Source organism: Mobula birostris, chromosome 16, assembly GCF_030028105.1.
Source record: "Mobula birostris isolate sMobBir1 chromosome 16, sMobBir1.hap1, whole genome shotgun sequence".
Lineage (NCBI taxonomy): Eukaryota > Metazoa > Chordata > Chondrichthyes > Myliobatiformes > Myliobatidae > Mobula > Mobula birostris.
In genome coordinates this window covers 53,164,698-53,182,577 of record NC_092385.1, presented here as the reverse complement: position 1 = coordinate 53,182,577, position 17,880 = coordinate 53,164,698, and the positions used below count along the sequence as shown (strand labels likewise).

General features: G+C 43.9%; 1 protein-coding gene across 3 annotated transcripts in view; it reads right to left on the bottom strand.

The window, feature by feature from the left end:
* Positions 1–5,932: 5,932 nt before the first annotated feature.
* The window catches only part of rassf1 (Ras association domain family member 1), a 116,268-nt gene continuing 104,320 nt past the window's right edge, over positions 5,933–17,880 (bottom strand). For all 3 annotated transcript variants that reach the window (XM_072280646.1, XM_072280645.1, XM_072280647.1), the window contains 3 exons: positions 16,064–16,367; positions 13,184–13,299; positions 5,933–8,413 (listed from right to left, as the gene is read on the bottom strand). In XM_072280646.1, the coding sequence (XP_072136747.1) occupies positions 8,267–8,413; positions 13,184–13,299; positions 16,064–16,367 (567 nt within the window). In that variant the 3' untranslated portion in view covers positions 5,933–8,266. The remainder of the gene's footprint in view (positions 8,414–13,183; positions 13,300–16,063; positions 16,368–17,880) is intronic.

Below are 17,880 nucleotides of genomic sequence, written 5' to 3'. Positions count from 1 at the left end.
AATTATTATAGTAGAGATAATGAGTTTTTCTAAAAGATAATTCACTAAATAATACATTCCAAAGTGTGTGTGTGTCCGTGTCTGAATTCTCACTACTTGGGAATGCAAAGATGAAGTAACCATATTTTTGTACTGCACCGGTGTCAGAAGACAGGCAAGAGAAAGGGTTAAACAAATACCATTATGGTTGATTACTGCTAATGACTCAAGGGTAAATAATGAGACATGTCTACCCACAGCCGCTACATAAATTATCCCTGATAATGGGCTCATGTTAGCTCAGCAAGGAAAGCAATTCCTTTTCAGTATCTGTTTTAAATTTGTATTTTTTGAGTCTAATGGTTTGACCTATCTTCAAGTGTTTTGTCTCAAGCGCACAAGTCAATATTCTCCACGCCTCTCTAAGATTGTCCCCAGGATCGTTCTTAATGGGCCTAACAGAGTTGATGAAGGGATCATATTTCTCCTGGTTCAGGGTCTTCAGACTGGAGGTTTTAGGCACAGTGTCCACGAGTCTGAGGGGCCAGGGCCAAGAACTGGTGGGCAGAAGCCCAGAGACGACCTGTTCTGGTGTTGGAGGCCTGACTGTATGTGTCAGAGCATGGGAAAGAGGCTTGTTTTGCTATTGTTGTTTTGTTTTTATTGTCGTTGCTTGTGTTGTTCTGCTGAAAATGGTGGGCATGGTATATTGGTGCCGGAATATGCGATGCTTTGAAAATCACTGGGCATTGTAAAGTATTTATTTCACTAGAGCTAATTTAGGGAGTCTAGTGAGACCAGCTTCACTGTCTAACCCCTGAAATTGGCAAGCAAGCTGTATGCCTACAATGACATCACTTTACGGGCATCATATTTAGTCAAGAGCACACACAGTAATATTTCATATATATGGAAGCCCTCTTTTTCCACTTTCTCTTCTAGATTATATCATCGATTCAGGTTGTCAGTGGCTTCACTCCCAGACAATCTCGTGAGAATGATGCACTGGAGAGGAACAACTAAATTATCAGAGATCAGGAGGGCTGTTCTTTTCTACCTCCTCCCCATTCCCCCCACCTCCCCCCGCCCCTGCAACCCAACCACCCATCTCACATAGAAAGCTTGAGGGGGGATTTGATTAATGTTTCTTTTTAAATGTATGATAATACAAATAGAAAATGTTGGTGTGAATAGATAGGGAAAGTTTTTGTGGGAGCATGGAATGGAAAGAATACGTCTTAAAGACTGAAATTTAAACAGATCTTGGTTCCTCAGATGGCTCAGAGTCAGTGTTCTTCTGGAGATGAAATACTACATATCTGGGACCAGGAATGAGTAAGCGTGTAAGCATCGACGTGCATTTTAAGGTGTGCCTTAAAAACATCCTTTAGTAAGTATTTGGTCATGTAACTAAAAATCTCCATGAGGCTTTCGTAACATTTCAGTCAAATTCCTTGAATGATTTTACTGCATCAAAGATGCCACATAAGTACCCACAGCTGAATACAAAGTAACAGCACAAATCAGAATTATTAGCAGCTATCATAGACTCAGTGATGAATTCCAAGAAGTTAAAAGCAAATATGAATATTCAGAAAGTGCACAATCAAGTGAAGAGGAATGTTACAAGTCAGAAGAATCTGCTCCTTGGTATTCAGTGTTAGAGAGTTCAGAGCATGCAATCTGGAAACTGAGTACAGCCAGAAAATAAAATACAGAAAATTTTCTGAAAATAGAGATAGATAGATAAATCAATCAATCAATCAATCAATAATTCCCCTCTACTTCTCAGCAGATACTTAAAACACCACAAAAATATATAAGATTTTGAGGTGTAGGTGTATAGAAAGATTTTAAAGGAATCTCAGAAGGTGAGGCAAGGCAATCATCCCAACATCACCCCCCGCCCCCCCCCCCCCCCACCATGCAGGACTCACAATCCTTCTTGCTGGGATATTAGTTCTCTTCCAGTTTAGGTGCCCCATGTTAAAATTGTATGATTTTCCTATTTCTGGCCTCACTGGCATGTGGCATGGGCAGCAATCCTGAGATCACAACCCTGGAGGTCCTGCCCTTTAACTTAGTACCTAACTCCCTGAACTCACTTTCAGAACCTCATCCCTCTTCCTACCTATGTCTATATGGACCACGACCTCTGGCTGCTCACTCTTCCACGTAAGATTGTTAAAAACTCGATCTAAGATGCCCTGGACCCTGGCATCTGGGAGGCAACATTGCATCTGGGAATCTCATTCTCTTCAACAGAGCCACCTTTCTGGTCCCCTAATGAATCCCCTATCACCACAGCTCACCTCTTCTCCCCCCTTCCCTGCTGAGCCATAGAGCCAGACTCACTGCCAGAGACCTGACCGCTATGACTTTTCTCTACTAAATCATATCCCCAACCGCATCCAAGGTGTTGTTGAGGAGAACCCTGTAGTAGCTGTTGAACACATTTTACCTTGACTGCGATCCAGTTTCCTGTGCCCTGCACCTTGGGTGTAACTACATCTTTATATGTCCTGTCCATTCTCCCAAATGATCTGAAGTTTATCCAGTTCCAGCTCTAACTCCTTAATGCAGAGTGTTAGAAGCTGGACATTGGAGGTCTTCCTGCCTTCTCACATCCCACTCTTACATTGTCCACTCCGACAAAGGCCGCTCCACTTACCCATGCCTTATTTTAATTTGCACTTGCTACTGAATCTCAATCTCTGATTGGCTGTTGTTCAAACACTGTAACTTCTGCAAAGCACTGGCTTTTAATGTACATTTGCTGACCTGAGTGAGTCATTCCTTCTTTCACTCTCAATCTGACTGGTCGCCGCTCAAATTTTAACAATTTGAGGCAATAAAAATTTCCTTTTTTTTTGGCGTGTGCCTGCGTGCACACGTGTGCGTGCGTGCATCTGTTATGATGTCTTTTTCATGGCTCTTACAGGGCGCAGAGCGAGAGAGAGAGAGAGAGAGAGAGAGAGAGACTGTGTGGCGCGCCACTCCTCACATAAACATTTACGCAGTATTTTCCCTTTATTTTACGAGGTCGTGTTGCGTTCTCGACACTCAACCGGGCACGGATGGAAGGCGTACTCAGGGGTGGGCCCGACTAGTTTCGAAACTGGGAGCTTCCGCTCCCGGGTCCAGTGCCGATGTCGTTGTGCCACCAGCCGGCCCGCAATAAAACTTTTAAAATTTATTCTTATAACATTACAACACAATTCAGGCCTTTCAGCCGATGACATGCTGATCTTTAAACCTACACTAAGATCACTCTGTTTTATTCCCCCAGGTTCAGTCCCTTCCTACCTACATCCATGACACTTCACATGCTCTGGGTCTTTCAATGATTTCAGGTTCCCTGACTCCTATTATCTTATTTTTACTATGGATGCCCAGTCCCTATACCTCAAAGCTCACTGTTTCTTTCTGGACACCAGACCCAACCAGTTCCCCTCCACCACCACTCTCCTCTGTCTAGCAGAACTTGTCCTCACTCTTAATAATTTCTCCTTTGGCTCCTCCCACTTTCTTCAAACAAAAGGTGTAACCATGGGCACTCGCAAGGGTCCCAACTGCGCCTGACTTTTTGTCGGCTACATGGAACAGTCTATGTTCCTAGCCTACACAGGTAGCTGTCCCCCACGTTTCCTATGCTACGGCTTACTTACAGATGTTTATTATAAGCCAATGGACTCTCACAGCTACCTGCATTATACCTCTTCCCACTGTTACTTGTAAAAATGCCATCCCTTCTCTTAGTTCCTCTGCCACATCTGCTCTCAGGATGAGGCTTTTCATTCCAGGAGAAGGAGATGTCCTCCTTTTTCAAAGAAAGGGTCTTTCCTTCCTCCACCATCAACGCTGCCCTCAATCACATCTCTTCCATTTCACACACATCTACTCTCACTCCATCCTCCCACCACCCTAACAGGGATAGGGTTCCTCTTGTCCTCACCTACCACCCCACGAGCCTCCGTGTCCAGCACAAAATTCTATGTAACTTCCGCCATGTACAATGGGATCCCACCACCAGGCACATCTGTCCCTCCCCCCCCCCCCCCACTTTCTGCAGGGATTGCTCCCTGTGACTCCCTTGTCCATTCCCTTCCCCCCGCCCACTGATCTCCCACCTGGCATTTATCCTTGCAAACAGAACAAGTGCTACACCTCCCTCCTCACCACCATTCAGGCCCTAAACAGTCCTGGGAGGGGACACTTCACCTGTGAGACTGTTGTGATCATCTACTGTACCTGGTGCTCGTGATGTGGCCTCTTATATATTGATCAGACCCTACATAGATTGGGAGACCGCTTCACTGAGCATCTATGCTGTCCATCAGAAGAAATTAGATCTCCCAGTAGCCATCTGTTTTAATTCCACTTCCCATTCCCATTCCGATGTCAATCCTTTGCCGCCTCTACTGTCGCGATGAGGCTACACTCAGGACCCTTATATTGTCTGGGTAGCCTCCAACCTGACAGCATGAACATAGATTTCTCAAACTTCTGGTATTGCACCCCCCCCTTCACCATTCCCCATCCCCTTGTCCTCTCACCTCACCTCCTTGCTTGTCCAATGCCTCTCTCTGGTGCTCCTCCTCCCTTCTGTACTACTACTACGTCGACTCGGGCCTAGGGGGCCGGCGTCAGGCACGATGACGGACTCTCCACTTCTCCCTCTCCCTCATCAGTGTGTCTGTCCTCTCCTATTATATCCCCCTTCTCCAGCCCTGTTTTACTTTCACAGGTCAACTTCCCAGCTCATTACTTCATCCCTCCCTCTTCAGGTTTCACCTGTCGCCTTGTGTTTCTCCCTACCCTTCCCATTTTAATTCTACTCATCTTTTTTTCTTCAGTCCTGCTGAAGGGTTTCGGCCCAAAAGGGTGACTGTATACTTTTCCATAGATGCTGCCTGGCCTGCTGAGTTCCACCAGCATTTTGTGTGTGTTGCCTGGATTTCCAGCATCTGTAGATTTTCTCCTTTGTGCTAAGATAAATCTAACTCTTCCCTCCTACGCAACCCTGTTTTTCTAATATCTGTGTGCCTGACTTTCTTAAATCTCCTTGGTGTACCTGACTCTACCACCACCCCTGGTAGGGTGTTCCATTCACTCACCACTCTTTGTTTTTAAAAAATACTTAACCCTGGCATCCCTACCCCTTTCTTCAAATCACCTTAAAATGATGCCCCCTGGTATGAGACATTTCTGCCCTGGGAAAGTCTCTCGCTGTCCACTCGAGCTACAAACGTTTGTATATCTCTTATCAGCTTGTACATCTCTATCAAGTTACCTCTCATCCTCCTTCACTCCAGAAAGATAAGATTTAGCTCGCTCAACCTGCCCTCATTAAACATGCTCTCTAATCCAGGCTGCATCCTTGTAAGTTTGCTCTGCACTCTCTCTACAGCTTCCACATTCTTACTATAATGAGGTGACCAGAACTGAACATAATTTTCCAAGTGTGGTTTAACTAAAGGTTTACAGAGCTGCAACTCTTGAACTCACCCCCATGACTGATGAAGGCCAACATCCCATATGCCTTCTTTACAACCATATCATCTGGTAGAAATTTTCCCCAAAGGACTAATTGTACTCAAAACTTATTATTAAAACCAAGTGGCCGTTAATAAATACAGACCAAAAAGTCAAGAGTAGTCAGATCCTGAAACCATCTGTGACAGATACCACAGTAAAATTAAATAGGAACTGTTGAGATTGCAGAATTAATAAATGTTGATAGAAGAGTGTAATTATAACATTGAGACAGCAGGATCTGGAAAGAGGAAATTTAAGCCATATGAATGACTTTGTTTTTACAAGTGGTTTTAAAATATGTACATTTAGAAAGGCAATTTGAAATAGAGTTTTGTCTTAGAACTTGGGGAAGGCACATCACTGGACACAAAGTACGCAATCTTAATTTTAAAAAACACAAAAACCACAAAACTAGTTACTCAGTTCACATTTTATTGAATAAAACTTAAAATACAACATAATTTATAAACTTCTTTAGTCAGGTGGACTACTTCAGTTCAGATCATAGCCCGTTTCTCTTAGACTGCTGGTTGTACCCTACCACTATTCACAATGTCAATAGTGCTTTTCAGTGGATTCACAAACAGAGCTGTGAGAGCAGGACAGGCGGTTCCACATCATCACGCCTCTCCTCCTGGGGAAGAGTACCAGTCCTAAGCTGACACTCTATCAAACCAGAGTGATAGTCACAGAGAATTCTGAACCTGTCCTCGCCTTTAGTTCAAAAAGGAGTTAACAGCCTGCAATCAGGAACGAAACCACTGGAACATTCAGCAAATCAGGCCACATCTGCAGTGAGGAAAAAGTGTTCAGGCGAAAGACCCTTCATCAGAACTGTGGGGGAAAAATACTGATTTGTTTTCTCTTTTCCAATTCTGAAGAAGGATCTTTGACCTGAAAATAAACTTTTGCACAGATACTACCTGACCTGCTAAGTGGTTCCAACAATCTGAGATTTCCAGCATCTGTAGTTTTTTTAAAAATGAATCTTATTTTGATTCCTGAGCCAAACCAACTCGCATCAGGGATTAAACACAGGACCCCATAATGCACAAGGCTCAGAATTCACCAACAGCCATTGGAAATGGATTTCTGTTCCAGGAGGCATTTGTGCAAATAATTGTGACTTAAAATTATTGCTAACAAGATACACATAACAAATGTACAGCTGCCCATTGGTCAATTTAGGATCAAGATGTATCCAGGTTTGCATTCTGCTTGTGAATTGCAGCTTTGAATTATAATGACTGCTTACTGAGTGATTACCCCAAAAATAAATTGCCCTTAGCCTAAAATAATCAAGAATCATCACTAATTTCTCACACGTGCAACTTTGCCTGCTGAACACCGCTTATTGCCAATGCTCCAAACCTTTCTTTTCCCACTCTCCCTCCCACTTCAGACTTACTGCCTTGACATTGAGCTGGTCCCCAAATTTGCCAAATGCGCACCAAACTGATACTCACTCTCATTACACCATACTAAGCTGGATACTCAATCACTTCACCCAAGCCAACGTAACCTTCCCATTCACATCACCCACACCATACCAGTTGTATCCCTCTCTGCCTCTCATTCTAAACTGCATCTCCTCACTGAGCCAAGCCCGTACTGTACCCCCATAGCCTAAATACAACTGAACTCCTTACATTTCATTTCTCTTTTTCAAGCGACCCGTATTCAGTTCCTGCTGCTGTCTGTAAGGAGTTTGGATGTTCTCCCCGTGACCATGAGGGTTTCCTCCGGGTGCTCCTGTTTCCACTCACATTCAAAAGATATAAGGGTTAGCAGGTTCACTGATCCCATGGATGTAATTGGCCAGCACGGGCTTGTTGGGTCAAAGGGCCTATTAACATGCTGTATCGCTAAAATAAAATAAATTAAAGGAATACTTACTAAATTCTGACGGACAGAAACGATGAGTCACCTGCCCCCTGACTCTACCATCTTGCCTTCAGCTGGCATTGGTGTGAGAGGATTGATGTGCTGAACAAGTGTGGAGTTAGGGAGGGATCTGAAGATCTTATGTCCTCTTCTTGCTGGTTAAGCTCCTGAGGTTTTGTTCACCAACTTTACCCCTGATCTTAAGAGTCAGACTGAGCTAGAAGTTCTCATCCCTGGGAAATCCCATCAATACCAGAATGAAATTCCCTTGTAGTTATTATCTACATAACACAGATATTTTTTTACACTTCTATATATATATATATATATATATATCAGTGCTTGTGTGGCGGATGAGAATACAGCGTAAGCAACCGAAAGAAATTGCGACAGGATCGCTGCCCCCCCATCATACAAACCATGGTGAACAAAGTGCTCAGATAATGTGAGGAAGTCATGAAGCTCGGTACATTCATCTGCATGGGCACATCCCAGTAAAGCAGGAAGCTGCTCAAGGTAGCAGGGTGAAGGGATTTCCTTCCTTGGGCAGAGACTTCCCACAAACGGCTTGCAACTGTTCAATTCAGCATCAAGTAAAGAACTCAGTCACACTTACTAACGTCAGGCAGATCTTCTATACCACACAATATCCCACCCAGCTCGTAGTAACTCACTCAAAACTTGTATTCTCCACAGTTTGTACTTTGCTCCTGGCCAAACCAGGTAACATTGGTTCACCGTTCATACATGTGAGCGTGTGCGCAAGGTTTTTATTTCCCCCCTATCATTCTCTCGCTCTCTCTCTCTCTCGCTCTCTCTCTCTCTCTCGCTTTCTCTCTTGTCACTTGATGGCAAGGGATTCCGGTCAACCAGGAGAGCGGTTGGCAAGCTCCTCTTGCATCTTCTGCCGGCAACGGGCGTACTTTCCAAACATCTGCCTGACGTGCTCCTCCTCCTCCCGCTGTAGGATTCTCAGGAAGTTCTGCAGCTCCGGTAGAGTGAAGGCATCCCACTAAACAAAGAAGAGAAAAGAAAGAAAAACACCCATGGTCACCGCTCCTCACAAACTCATTTTACCTCCGCTCCTAAGTCACAATAGCACATCTGTGGCTCTTCTAGGGTGAAACAGTGAAAGTCTTTGGACTTTATATGCTGCTTCCCTTGTTTTCAGGACAGTCAAAGTGCTTTATAACCCCAATATCATTACTGTCATGATATAGAAAACAAAGCTGCCAATTTGTAAATGACAAGCTTCCACAAAACCAATGAAATAAGGACTGTTTAGCTCTGTTTTTATAATTTGATTTTGCAGCCCTGCTGTCCTTCAATCTCATCCTACATCAAAGGCAGCAGTACCTTGGTTTAATGTTGTGTCTGAAAGAAAGCACCTTGTGTACCCCTCTCATGCGGAACTAAAATATGTGCTCAACTTTCTGGGCATGGGATCTGATAACATGACTGTGTCTCAGAGGTGAGTGTTTTACCAAGTTGATACATCTATTCGTTGTCTTGGTCCTTCATTGTGATTTAATTGACACCATTTTGAAAGTTCTATGAGCTGTTTCCTGTGACTAAAGATGAGCTCAGATGTAAGGTGTCTGCGTGCTCATTTTCGCCAGAAATGTTACACATAAGACCATAAGACATAGGAGCAGAATTAGGCTATCTGACTCGTCGAGTCTGCTCTGCCATTCAATCACGGCTGATCCTTTTTTTTTTATCTCCTCCTCAACCCCAGTTCCCGGCCTTCTCCCCGTAACCTTTAATGCCATGTTCAATCAAGAACCTATCAATCTCTGCCTTAAGTACACCCAACGACCTGGTCTCCACAGCTGCATGTGGCAACACATTCCACAAGTTCACCACCCTTTGGATAAAGACGTTTCTCTGCATCTCTTTTGAAAGGGCACCCCTCTATCCTGAGGCTGTGCCATCTTGTCCTAGACTCCCCACCACGGGAAACATCCTTTCCACATCTACTCTGTCTAGGCCTTTCAACATTCGGAAGGTTTCAATGAGATCACCCCTCATCCTTCTGAATTCCAGCGAGTACGGACCCAGAGCCATCAAATGTCCCTCGCGTGATAACCTTTTCATTCCTGGAATCATCCTTGTGAATGTCCTCTGGACCCCCTCCAATGCCCAAAACTGTTCACAATACTCAAGCTGAGGCCTCACCAGTGCCTTATAAAGCCTCAGCATCACATCCTTGCTCTTGTACTCCAGATCTGTTGAAATGAATGCTAACATTGCATTTGCCTTCCTCACCACCGACTCAACCTGCAAGTTAACCTTCAGGGTGTTCTGCACAAGGACTCCCAAGTCCCTTTGCATCTCAGATTCCTGGATTCTCTCCCCATTTAGAAAATAAGTCTGTACATTTATTTCTACTACCAAAGTGCATGGCCATACATTTTCCAACATTGTATTTCATTTGCCACTTTCTTGCCCAATTCTCTTAATCTGTCTGAGTCCTTCTGCATCCTACCTGTTTCCTCAACACTACCTGCCCCTCCACCAATCTACATATCATCTGCAAACTTGACAACAGAGCCATCCATTCCATCATCTAAGTGGTTTATATACAGCATAAAAAGAAGCGGTCCCAACACCAACCCCTGCGGAACACCACTATTCATTGGCAGCCAACCAAGAAAGGATCCTTTTATTCCCACTCACTGCCTCCTACCAATCAGCCAATGCTCTAACCATGTTAGTAACTTTCCTGTAATACCATGGGCTCTTAACTTGGTAAGCAGCCTCATGTGTGACACTTTGTCCGAGGCCTTCTGAAAGTCCAAATATACAACATCCACTGCATCCCCTTTATCTATCCCACTTGTAATTTCGTCAAATACCAACAGGTTCATCCGGCAAGATTTTCCCTGAAGGAAACCATGCTGACTTTGTACTATCTTGTCCTGTGTCACCAAGTACTCCATCACCTCATCCTTAACAATTGACTCTAACATCTACCCAACCACTGAGGTCAGGCTAACTGACCTATAATTTCCTTTCTGCTGCCTTCCTCCTTTCTTAAAGAGTGGAGTAACATTTGCAATTTTCCAGTCCTCTGGCACCATGCCATAGTCCAATGATTTTTAGAAACATAGAAAACCTACAGCACAATACAGGCCCTTCGGCCCACAAAGTTGTGCCGAACATGTCCCTACCTTAGAAATTACTAGGCTTACCTATAGCCCTCTATTTTTCTAAGCTCCATGTTCCTATCCAAAAGTCTTTTAAAAGACCCTATCATATCCGCCTCCACCACCATTGCTGACAGCCCATTCCACGTACTCACCACTCTCTGAGTAGAAAACTTACGCCTGACATCTCCTTTGTACCTACTCCCCAGCACCTTAAACCTGTGTCCTCTTGTGGCAGCCATTTCAGCCCTAGGAAAAAGCCTCTGACTATCCACACGATCAATGCCTCTCATCACCTTATACACCTCTATCAGGTCACCTCTCATCCCTGTCGCTCCAAGGAGAAAAGGCCGAGTTCACTCAACCTATTCTCATAAGGCCTGCTCCCCAATCCAGGCAACATCCTTGTAAATCTCCTCTGCACCCTTTCTATGGCTTCCACATCCTTCCTGTAGTGAGGCGACCAGAAATGAGCACAGTACTCCAAGTGGGGTCTGACCAGGGTCTTATATAGCTACAACATTACCTCTCGGCTTCTAAATTCAATTCCACGATTGATGAAGGCCAATACACTGTACGCGCTCTTAATCACAGAGTCAACCTGCGTAGCTGCTTTGAGCGTCCTATGGACTCGGACCCCGAGATCCCTCTGATCCTCCACACTGTCAAGAGTCTTAGCATTAATACTATATTCTGCAATCATATTTGACCTACCAAAATGAACCACTTCACACTTACCTAGGTTGAACTCCATCTGCCACTTCTCAGCCCAGTTTTGCATCCTATCAATGTCCCGCTGTAACCTGTAACAGCCCTCCACACTATCCACAACACCTCCAACCTTTGTGTCATCAGCAAACTTACTAACCCATCCATCCACTTCCTCATCCAGGTCACTTATAAAAATCACGAAGAGTAAGGGTCCCAGAACAGATCCCTGAGGCACCCCACTGGTGACCAACCTCCATGCGGAATATGACCCGTCTACAACCACTCTTTGCCTTCCGTGGGCAAGCCAGTTCTGGATCCACAAAGCAATGTCCCCTTGGATCCCATGCCTCCTTACTTTCTCAATAAGCCTTGCATGGGGTACCTTATCAAATGCCTTACTGAAATCCAAATTTTTGAAAGATCATTTCTCATGCCACCACAATCTCTAACACTACCTCTTCCAGAATCCTAAGGTGCAGTTCCTCTGGTCTGGGTGACTTACACCTTTAGGTCTTTCAGCTTTTTGAGCACCTTCTCTCTTGTAACAGTAACTGCACCCACTTCTCTTCTTTCACACACAACATCTGGCATACTGCTAGTGTCTTCCACAGCGAAGACTGATGCAAAATACTCATTTAGTTCATCAGCCATCTCCTTGTCCCCCGTTATTATCTGTTCTCCCTCATTTTCTAGCGGTCCTATATCCACTCTCATTTCTCTTTTATTTTTAGCATACTTCAAAAAACTTTTACTATCCACTTTGATATTATTTGCTAGCTTGCTTTCATATTTCATTTTTTCCCTTCTAATGATTTTTTTAGTTGCTCTCTGTAGGTTTCTAAAACCCCTATCCTCTATCTTCCCACTAATTTTTGCTTTGTTATATGCCCTTTCTTTTATTTTTACAATAGCTTTGACTTCTCTTGTCAGCCATGGTTGTACTATTTTGTCATTTGAGTAATTCTTCACTTTTGGAATATACATGTCCTGCACCTTCCTCATTTTTCCCAGAAATGCACACCATTGCTGCTCTGCAGACATCCCTGCCAGCAGCTCCTTCCAATTTACTTTGGCCAACTCCTCTCTCATACCACTGTAGTTTCACTTACTCCACTGAAATACTGCTACATCAGACCTTACTTTCTCCCTATCAAATTTCAGGTTGAACACAATCATATTGTCATCTCTGGTTCCTAAGGGTTCTTTTACCTGAAGCTCCCTAATTGCCTGCGGTTCATTACATATCAAGGACCACTGCCGTGGTAACTAGGAAGTTAGGAGAGTGGAGGGCTGGATCTTATACATTCAACTCAGACTGGAACACGAAATTTCAGAGCTTGTTCCTATTGTTGAGGATAAACCCATCAAGGTTGGCATTTCTTCATCACCTCGGTCAGCTTGTTTTGATAAAACAGCCTGGATTGCTCGGTCACTCCCAAGGTCAGGAGTCAACATTGACGTAGGGGGCTGGACTCATGTGCATGTCAGACCAAGTAAAGAAAGCATTTTTCTCTGTAAATTACATTACAGGACCAGTCAGATATGCTACCAACCCTAATTCCTGGAATTTTAGACCAAGATTCAAAATTCCTTGACCTATATTCTATGGATATTAGTTTGTACTACTAAAAAATAATTGCTAAACAATATAACTTGTACACTCTTAAGCACCAATCTAATGTGGTAAAATAAAAAGGACGATTTGAGTCAGGTGCCAGTTTAATACCATACCTAATATTAGAACATAGAACGAAACAGCACAAGAGCAGGCCCCTTTGGTGCACAATGTTGTGCTGAACCAATTAAATTAGTAATCAAAATATTATTAAATATCCTTCACCTAGTTAGAATTCTTCTGATTTTGCAACTAAGCCAAGTATCTGGAACTTTACGCCTAAACTACCAGCATAAGATTGACTTACATTCACTTCCCCTGTCTCATTCTCTTTCAGGACGAGACTTAACATCTTCTCATCTGGCCCAGCCAGCAGCCTCAGGTACAAGGGGTGTTCATCATCTGAAAGTTTCCGAGTATAAACTGCAGAGGAGAAAATGCAGCAAAATTTTAAGTTTCTTATTTAATTACGCAATCATACAATCAAGACTGCAAAGATCCCTCCTCCCACTTCCCTGGTTATGAGCAGAAGGGAGTGATGGCAGAGCGAATGCTCCTATGTGCCAAGTTTTATGACACATATTCAGAAAGTGAATCAAACATATTCACTCAAGTCAGACAGCCACATTGTGACTTTTGCACCCCAACCCCTCCCCCCCACCTTGTTTACATTCCTTTGTTCATCAGCAGTGACTCACTGAATGCTCATCGTTCAGTGTCTGGACATGCAGTTTCAACCTGAGTAACTGCATCAGACTCTGGACACATGGTTCGATACCCAGCAGCTTAACATCCTGGAGTCGGGAAATTGCAGTTAAGAAGCAAAGGATGAGCCTCTGAGCTGTAATGGTACAACTTCATAGGGAGTTTGGCCTGGGTTGCAATTGAGGACTTAGCCAGTGACAAGGGGACAACTCAATGACAGTTAATGAAAGTTGTATATTTAAAGTTATTTAAATATATAGAGTGGGACAGCCCTTTCGGGCCCAATGAGCTGGAACACCCAGCAGTCCTCCTAATTAATCCCAGCCTAATCACAGGACAATTTACAATGACCAATTAACCTACCAACCAGTACGTCTTTGGACTGTAGGAGGAAAACATACAAACTCCTTACAGACCGCCAGAATTAGCTCTGATCGCCAGTGCCCTGAGCTGTTATAGTGTTGTGCTAACTGCTACGCTACTATGGTGTCCATTTTAAAAAAGTTTGCTTAATCTGAAGTTTCAAATGTCTGTCGATAAAGCACCCACGAAGCTGAGTGTCATTGGATTCAAAATAACTTAATGCCATTCTTCAGTACGTAAGTGAAAGGAGAACAAAATGATTGTTACTCTGGATCTGATGTAGCATAAAATAAACACATTAAGCATAAAGAACACAATAAAAAAAATAAGCTTGTGTGTATATTGATTGATTATATGTACAGAAAGTGAATGCTAGGTACAGAGTATCCAGTTAGTCATTTTAGTGCCAATGGATAAAAGGCCCATAAGATTTTTGTAAACACAATTGACCCAGCATAACACAAAAACTAGCTGGGAAAGTACAGGGTTTGCATTTCCTAAGTCTAGCTTCACAGTGTTTTAACAAAAAGCATTTATAAGGGAGGATACGGGAAATACATTCTAACCAAATCTCCAGAGTGCAGCCTATGATCCAAAACACCACATCCTTATGTTGGAGTTGGCAGGGTATCAGTAAATTCCAATTTCTATTTATGTCAGCATTTCCTCTCAATAGAAGTGAACGTGAGGATTTTAATCAAATTGGCAAACTACCTGGACACGATCGGTCATTAAATGCATTTCAGAACACAGCATTTTTAGGAACAGGAAATGACCATTTGACTCCTGATCATGCCTGGACTCTTTCGAGTGCTGAATATACCTACACTGGCTCAGCTGCACTTAGTATATTAAAACAAAGTGGCATCTGCTGCTCTGCTTTTGGCATTACAGCTGCATATCCTCAACAGTGCCCGGCTTCCTGCCAAGAGATTCTCCTGTGGTAGGGCGTTCTGCTGGCAAAGCTCGTTGTGAAAAGGAAAAGTGAAATTTCAAGCCTTGATTAACTATGCTATTTTACCCTATAGAAGACAATTGGTTTTAGCTCAGATCTCCTTTTCCTCTTCCTCTATGCCATCTTCCTTCTCCATGCCTTTGACTCACTGGGCAGCCCACTCACTTTGACTCAGAAAATTGCAGGGCCATATTCTTGTGCACGTAACCTAGCTGACACTCTGCAGCACTGGGTAAGGCACCACTGCTGGGAGGTGCTGTCCTTAGAATGAAAAATTAAACCCAGGCCCTCTCATGTCTGTGCAAAAGACAATTACGTAATCCCATGAAAAGTAGGGGAAACCTGCTCCCCGCGCCCCCCCCCCCCCAGTCCCCTGGCAAACATTTATCTCCGAGTAGATGCTCTGCCATTACTACAATGCTGTGTGCTGTTTCTGTGAGCTAATTAGTTGCTATATTTCCGGTGTACCTACAGTAACAAGTGGTGTGTATGGGGTGCCCAGGGAAGGGTAGCGCCTCTGTTGAAGGTGCTTGATTCCATTCTAGGACGACGCACTCCCCTCTGATCCCACCAGACACACAGTTCTCATCTGTGACTCCAAGTAGTTGTTTGCATGTGACAGCAGCCACGCTGCAGGTGGGGGTAGCCAGTGGGCCTCATAGCCCAGTGAGACAGGGACATGCCTGTCCTTAGCATGTGAAATCGGCTCTGGCAGGATGGGCGGCTGAGATCAATAGCGAGATCCAACGGCCAGGAAGGTGGTTCCGTAACACTTTGTGGGGAGCAAGGCACAGAAAAAGTCATCGTCATCCACTGCAACCCCAGCTGTGACGACTTCTCGTACCACTGGACCTGGACTTTCAAGGTCGAGAGAGTGGAATTGCCCCCAGTTCAATGGCTTCTCCGCTTTAAACAACCGCTGTACTCACAAATTGGATTCATTACCCACACTCAACTGCGCGGCTGAAGGAATGCACAAATCTGTTGTCGTCGGATACGACGGACAACCCATCACATTGTCAAACATACCGTGGGTTGAAAGACATGTTGGGATGTACTGAGATCGTGAATGGCAATATTTCTGCTATACTTCCAGCATTTGCAGAATCTCTTGTATTACGTCTTAACTGGCCTGAGGACAGCAATATTCCTGAATAGACATACCTTGATCGTCTTTCTCAATCCGTTCAAACAGGGCAAACTTGCGGGGATTATCCACCACCATGAACTTGTTGAGCAGTGCTTTGATCACCTCACTGGCCTTTGTGTGGCTGCTGATGTGCAAGTGCTTTACGGTGTCCTTCGGGAGGTAGAAGGACGTGCGGCGCTTTATCGACTGCGGCCGTGCTGGCGTTGCTGCTTTCTTGGCGTCGTAAATTGACTGAGGCTTCGTGTTTGCAGAGACAGAGATTGGCCTTACCAACTTCAGCTGCACCTTTATGAACCCGGTGTATGTACCGTCGCTGTTCTGTGGAGGTGATGGAAGTGAGAAAAGTCAGAGCTGTCAATTGTCACATTTACATCGTGCACTCTGTCCTTATCCACGCTGAAGCAAAGCTTGGATCGCAGGCTCATTTTTTCTAGGCTGATTTTGCTCCAGCAATCCACCAACTTCTGCTGAGGTACCATTTGGTTGTGATGTTGCTCGCTGGTTGTTATTAACTATGCCAACTTAACAACAATGAGCAGGCATTTGAGGTATTGAAAGGCAAGGAAAGTCTATGAAACTCGAGCTAATGACTGTACTTCTAAGGTCTAGAGCACTGCTACACAGAAACAGGCCCTTCAACTCACTTAGTCAATGCTAAGCCATGATTCTGCTTAGTCCCATTGATATGCACCAAAACCATAGCTCTCCATACCCCTCCCTATCCATGTACTTATCCAAATTTCTCTTTAATGCTGAAATCAAACCCATATCTATCGCTTCCACAGGTAGCTCGTTTCATTCCCCCTTAAATATTTCACTTTGCACCCTTAACCTATGACCTGTAGTTCTAGTCTCACCCAACCTCAGTGGAAAAGCCTGTTTGTATTTGCCCTGTCTATACCTCTCTTAATTTTGTATACTCCTATGAAATCTCCCCTCATTCTCCTACACTCCAGGGAATGAAGTCCAAACCTATTCAATCTTTCCCTATAACTCAGATCCTCAAGTCTCGACAACATCCTTGTCAATTTTCTCTGTACTCTTTCAATCTTATTTACATCATTCCTGTAGGTAGGTGACCAGAAATGCACACAGTATTCCAAATTAAGCCTCACCAATGTCTTATACAACTTCAACATAACATCCCAACTCTTGTACTCAATACTTTGATTTATGAAGGTCTTTACAACCCTATCTACCTGTGATGTCACTTTCAATGAATAATGGATTTGTATTCCCAGATCCTTCTCCTCATTGCCCTACCATTTACTGTGTAAGACCTACCCTGTTTTGTCCTCCCAAAGTGCAACACCTCACACTTGTCTGCATTAAATTCCATCTGCCATTTTTCAGCCCATTTTTGTGGTGTTATCTGTAAATTTGTTGATCCAATTTACTACATTATCATCCAAATTATTGATAGAGATGGCAAACAACAACAAACCCAGCACAGATCCCTGCAGCACACCACTAGCTATAGGCCTTCAGTCAGAGAGGCAACTTTCTACCACCTCTCTGGCTTCTGTGAAGCCAGGGAGAGGACATAAAAATCACAACGAAGCAATAACTAAAAAAGCAAGTTAATTTAGTTCATCCATGTGAGCACACACTGGTAACATGGCAGAGCAAGCCAGAGGGCCCAAATTATCATTGTCACATTGGATGGACGTTACGTGGTGTACTTCATCTTCAGGTTAGTTTCAGGGGCCCTGTTAACAGTGGATGTCCCTGTGCTGATGTAAGCAGCAATGAAAAAGGCTGTCAGGCAGAATCAGCCGCAAGATTATATCAGACAAGCCCAGCTAGTTCAGTGGAGAGTGGGAGGAAATTC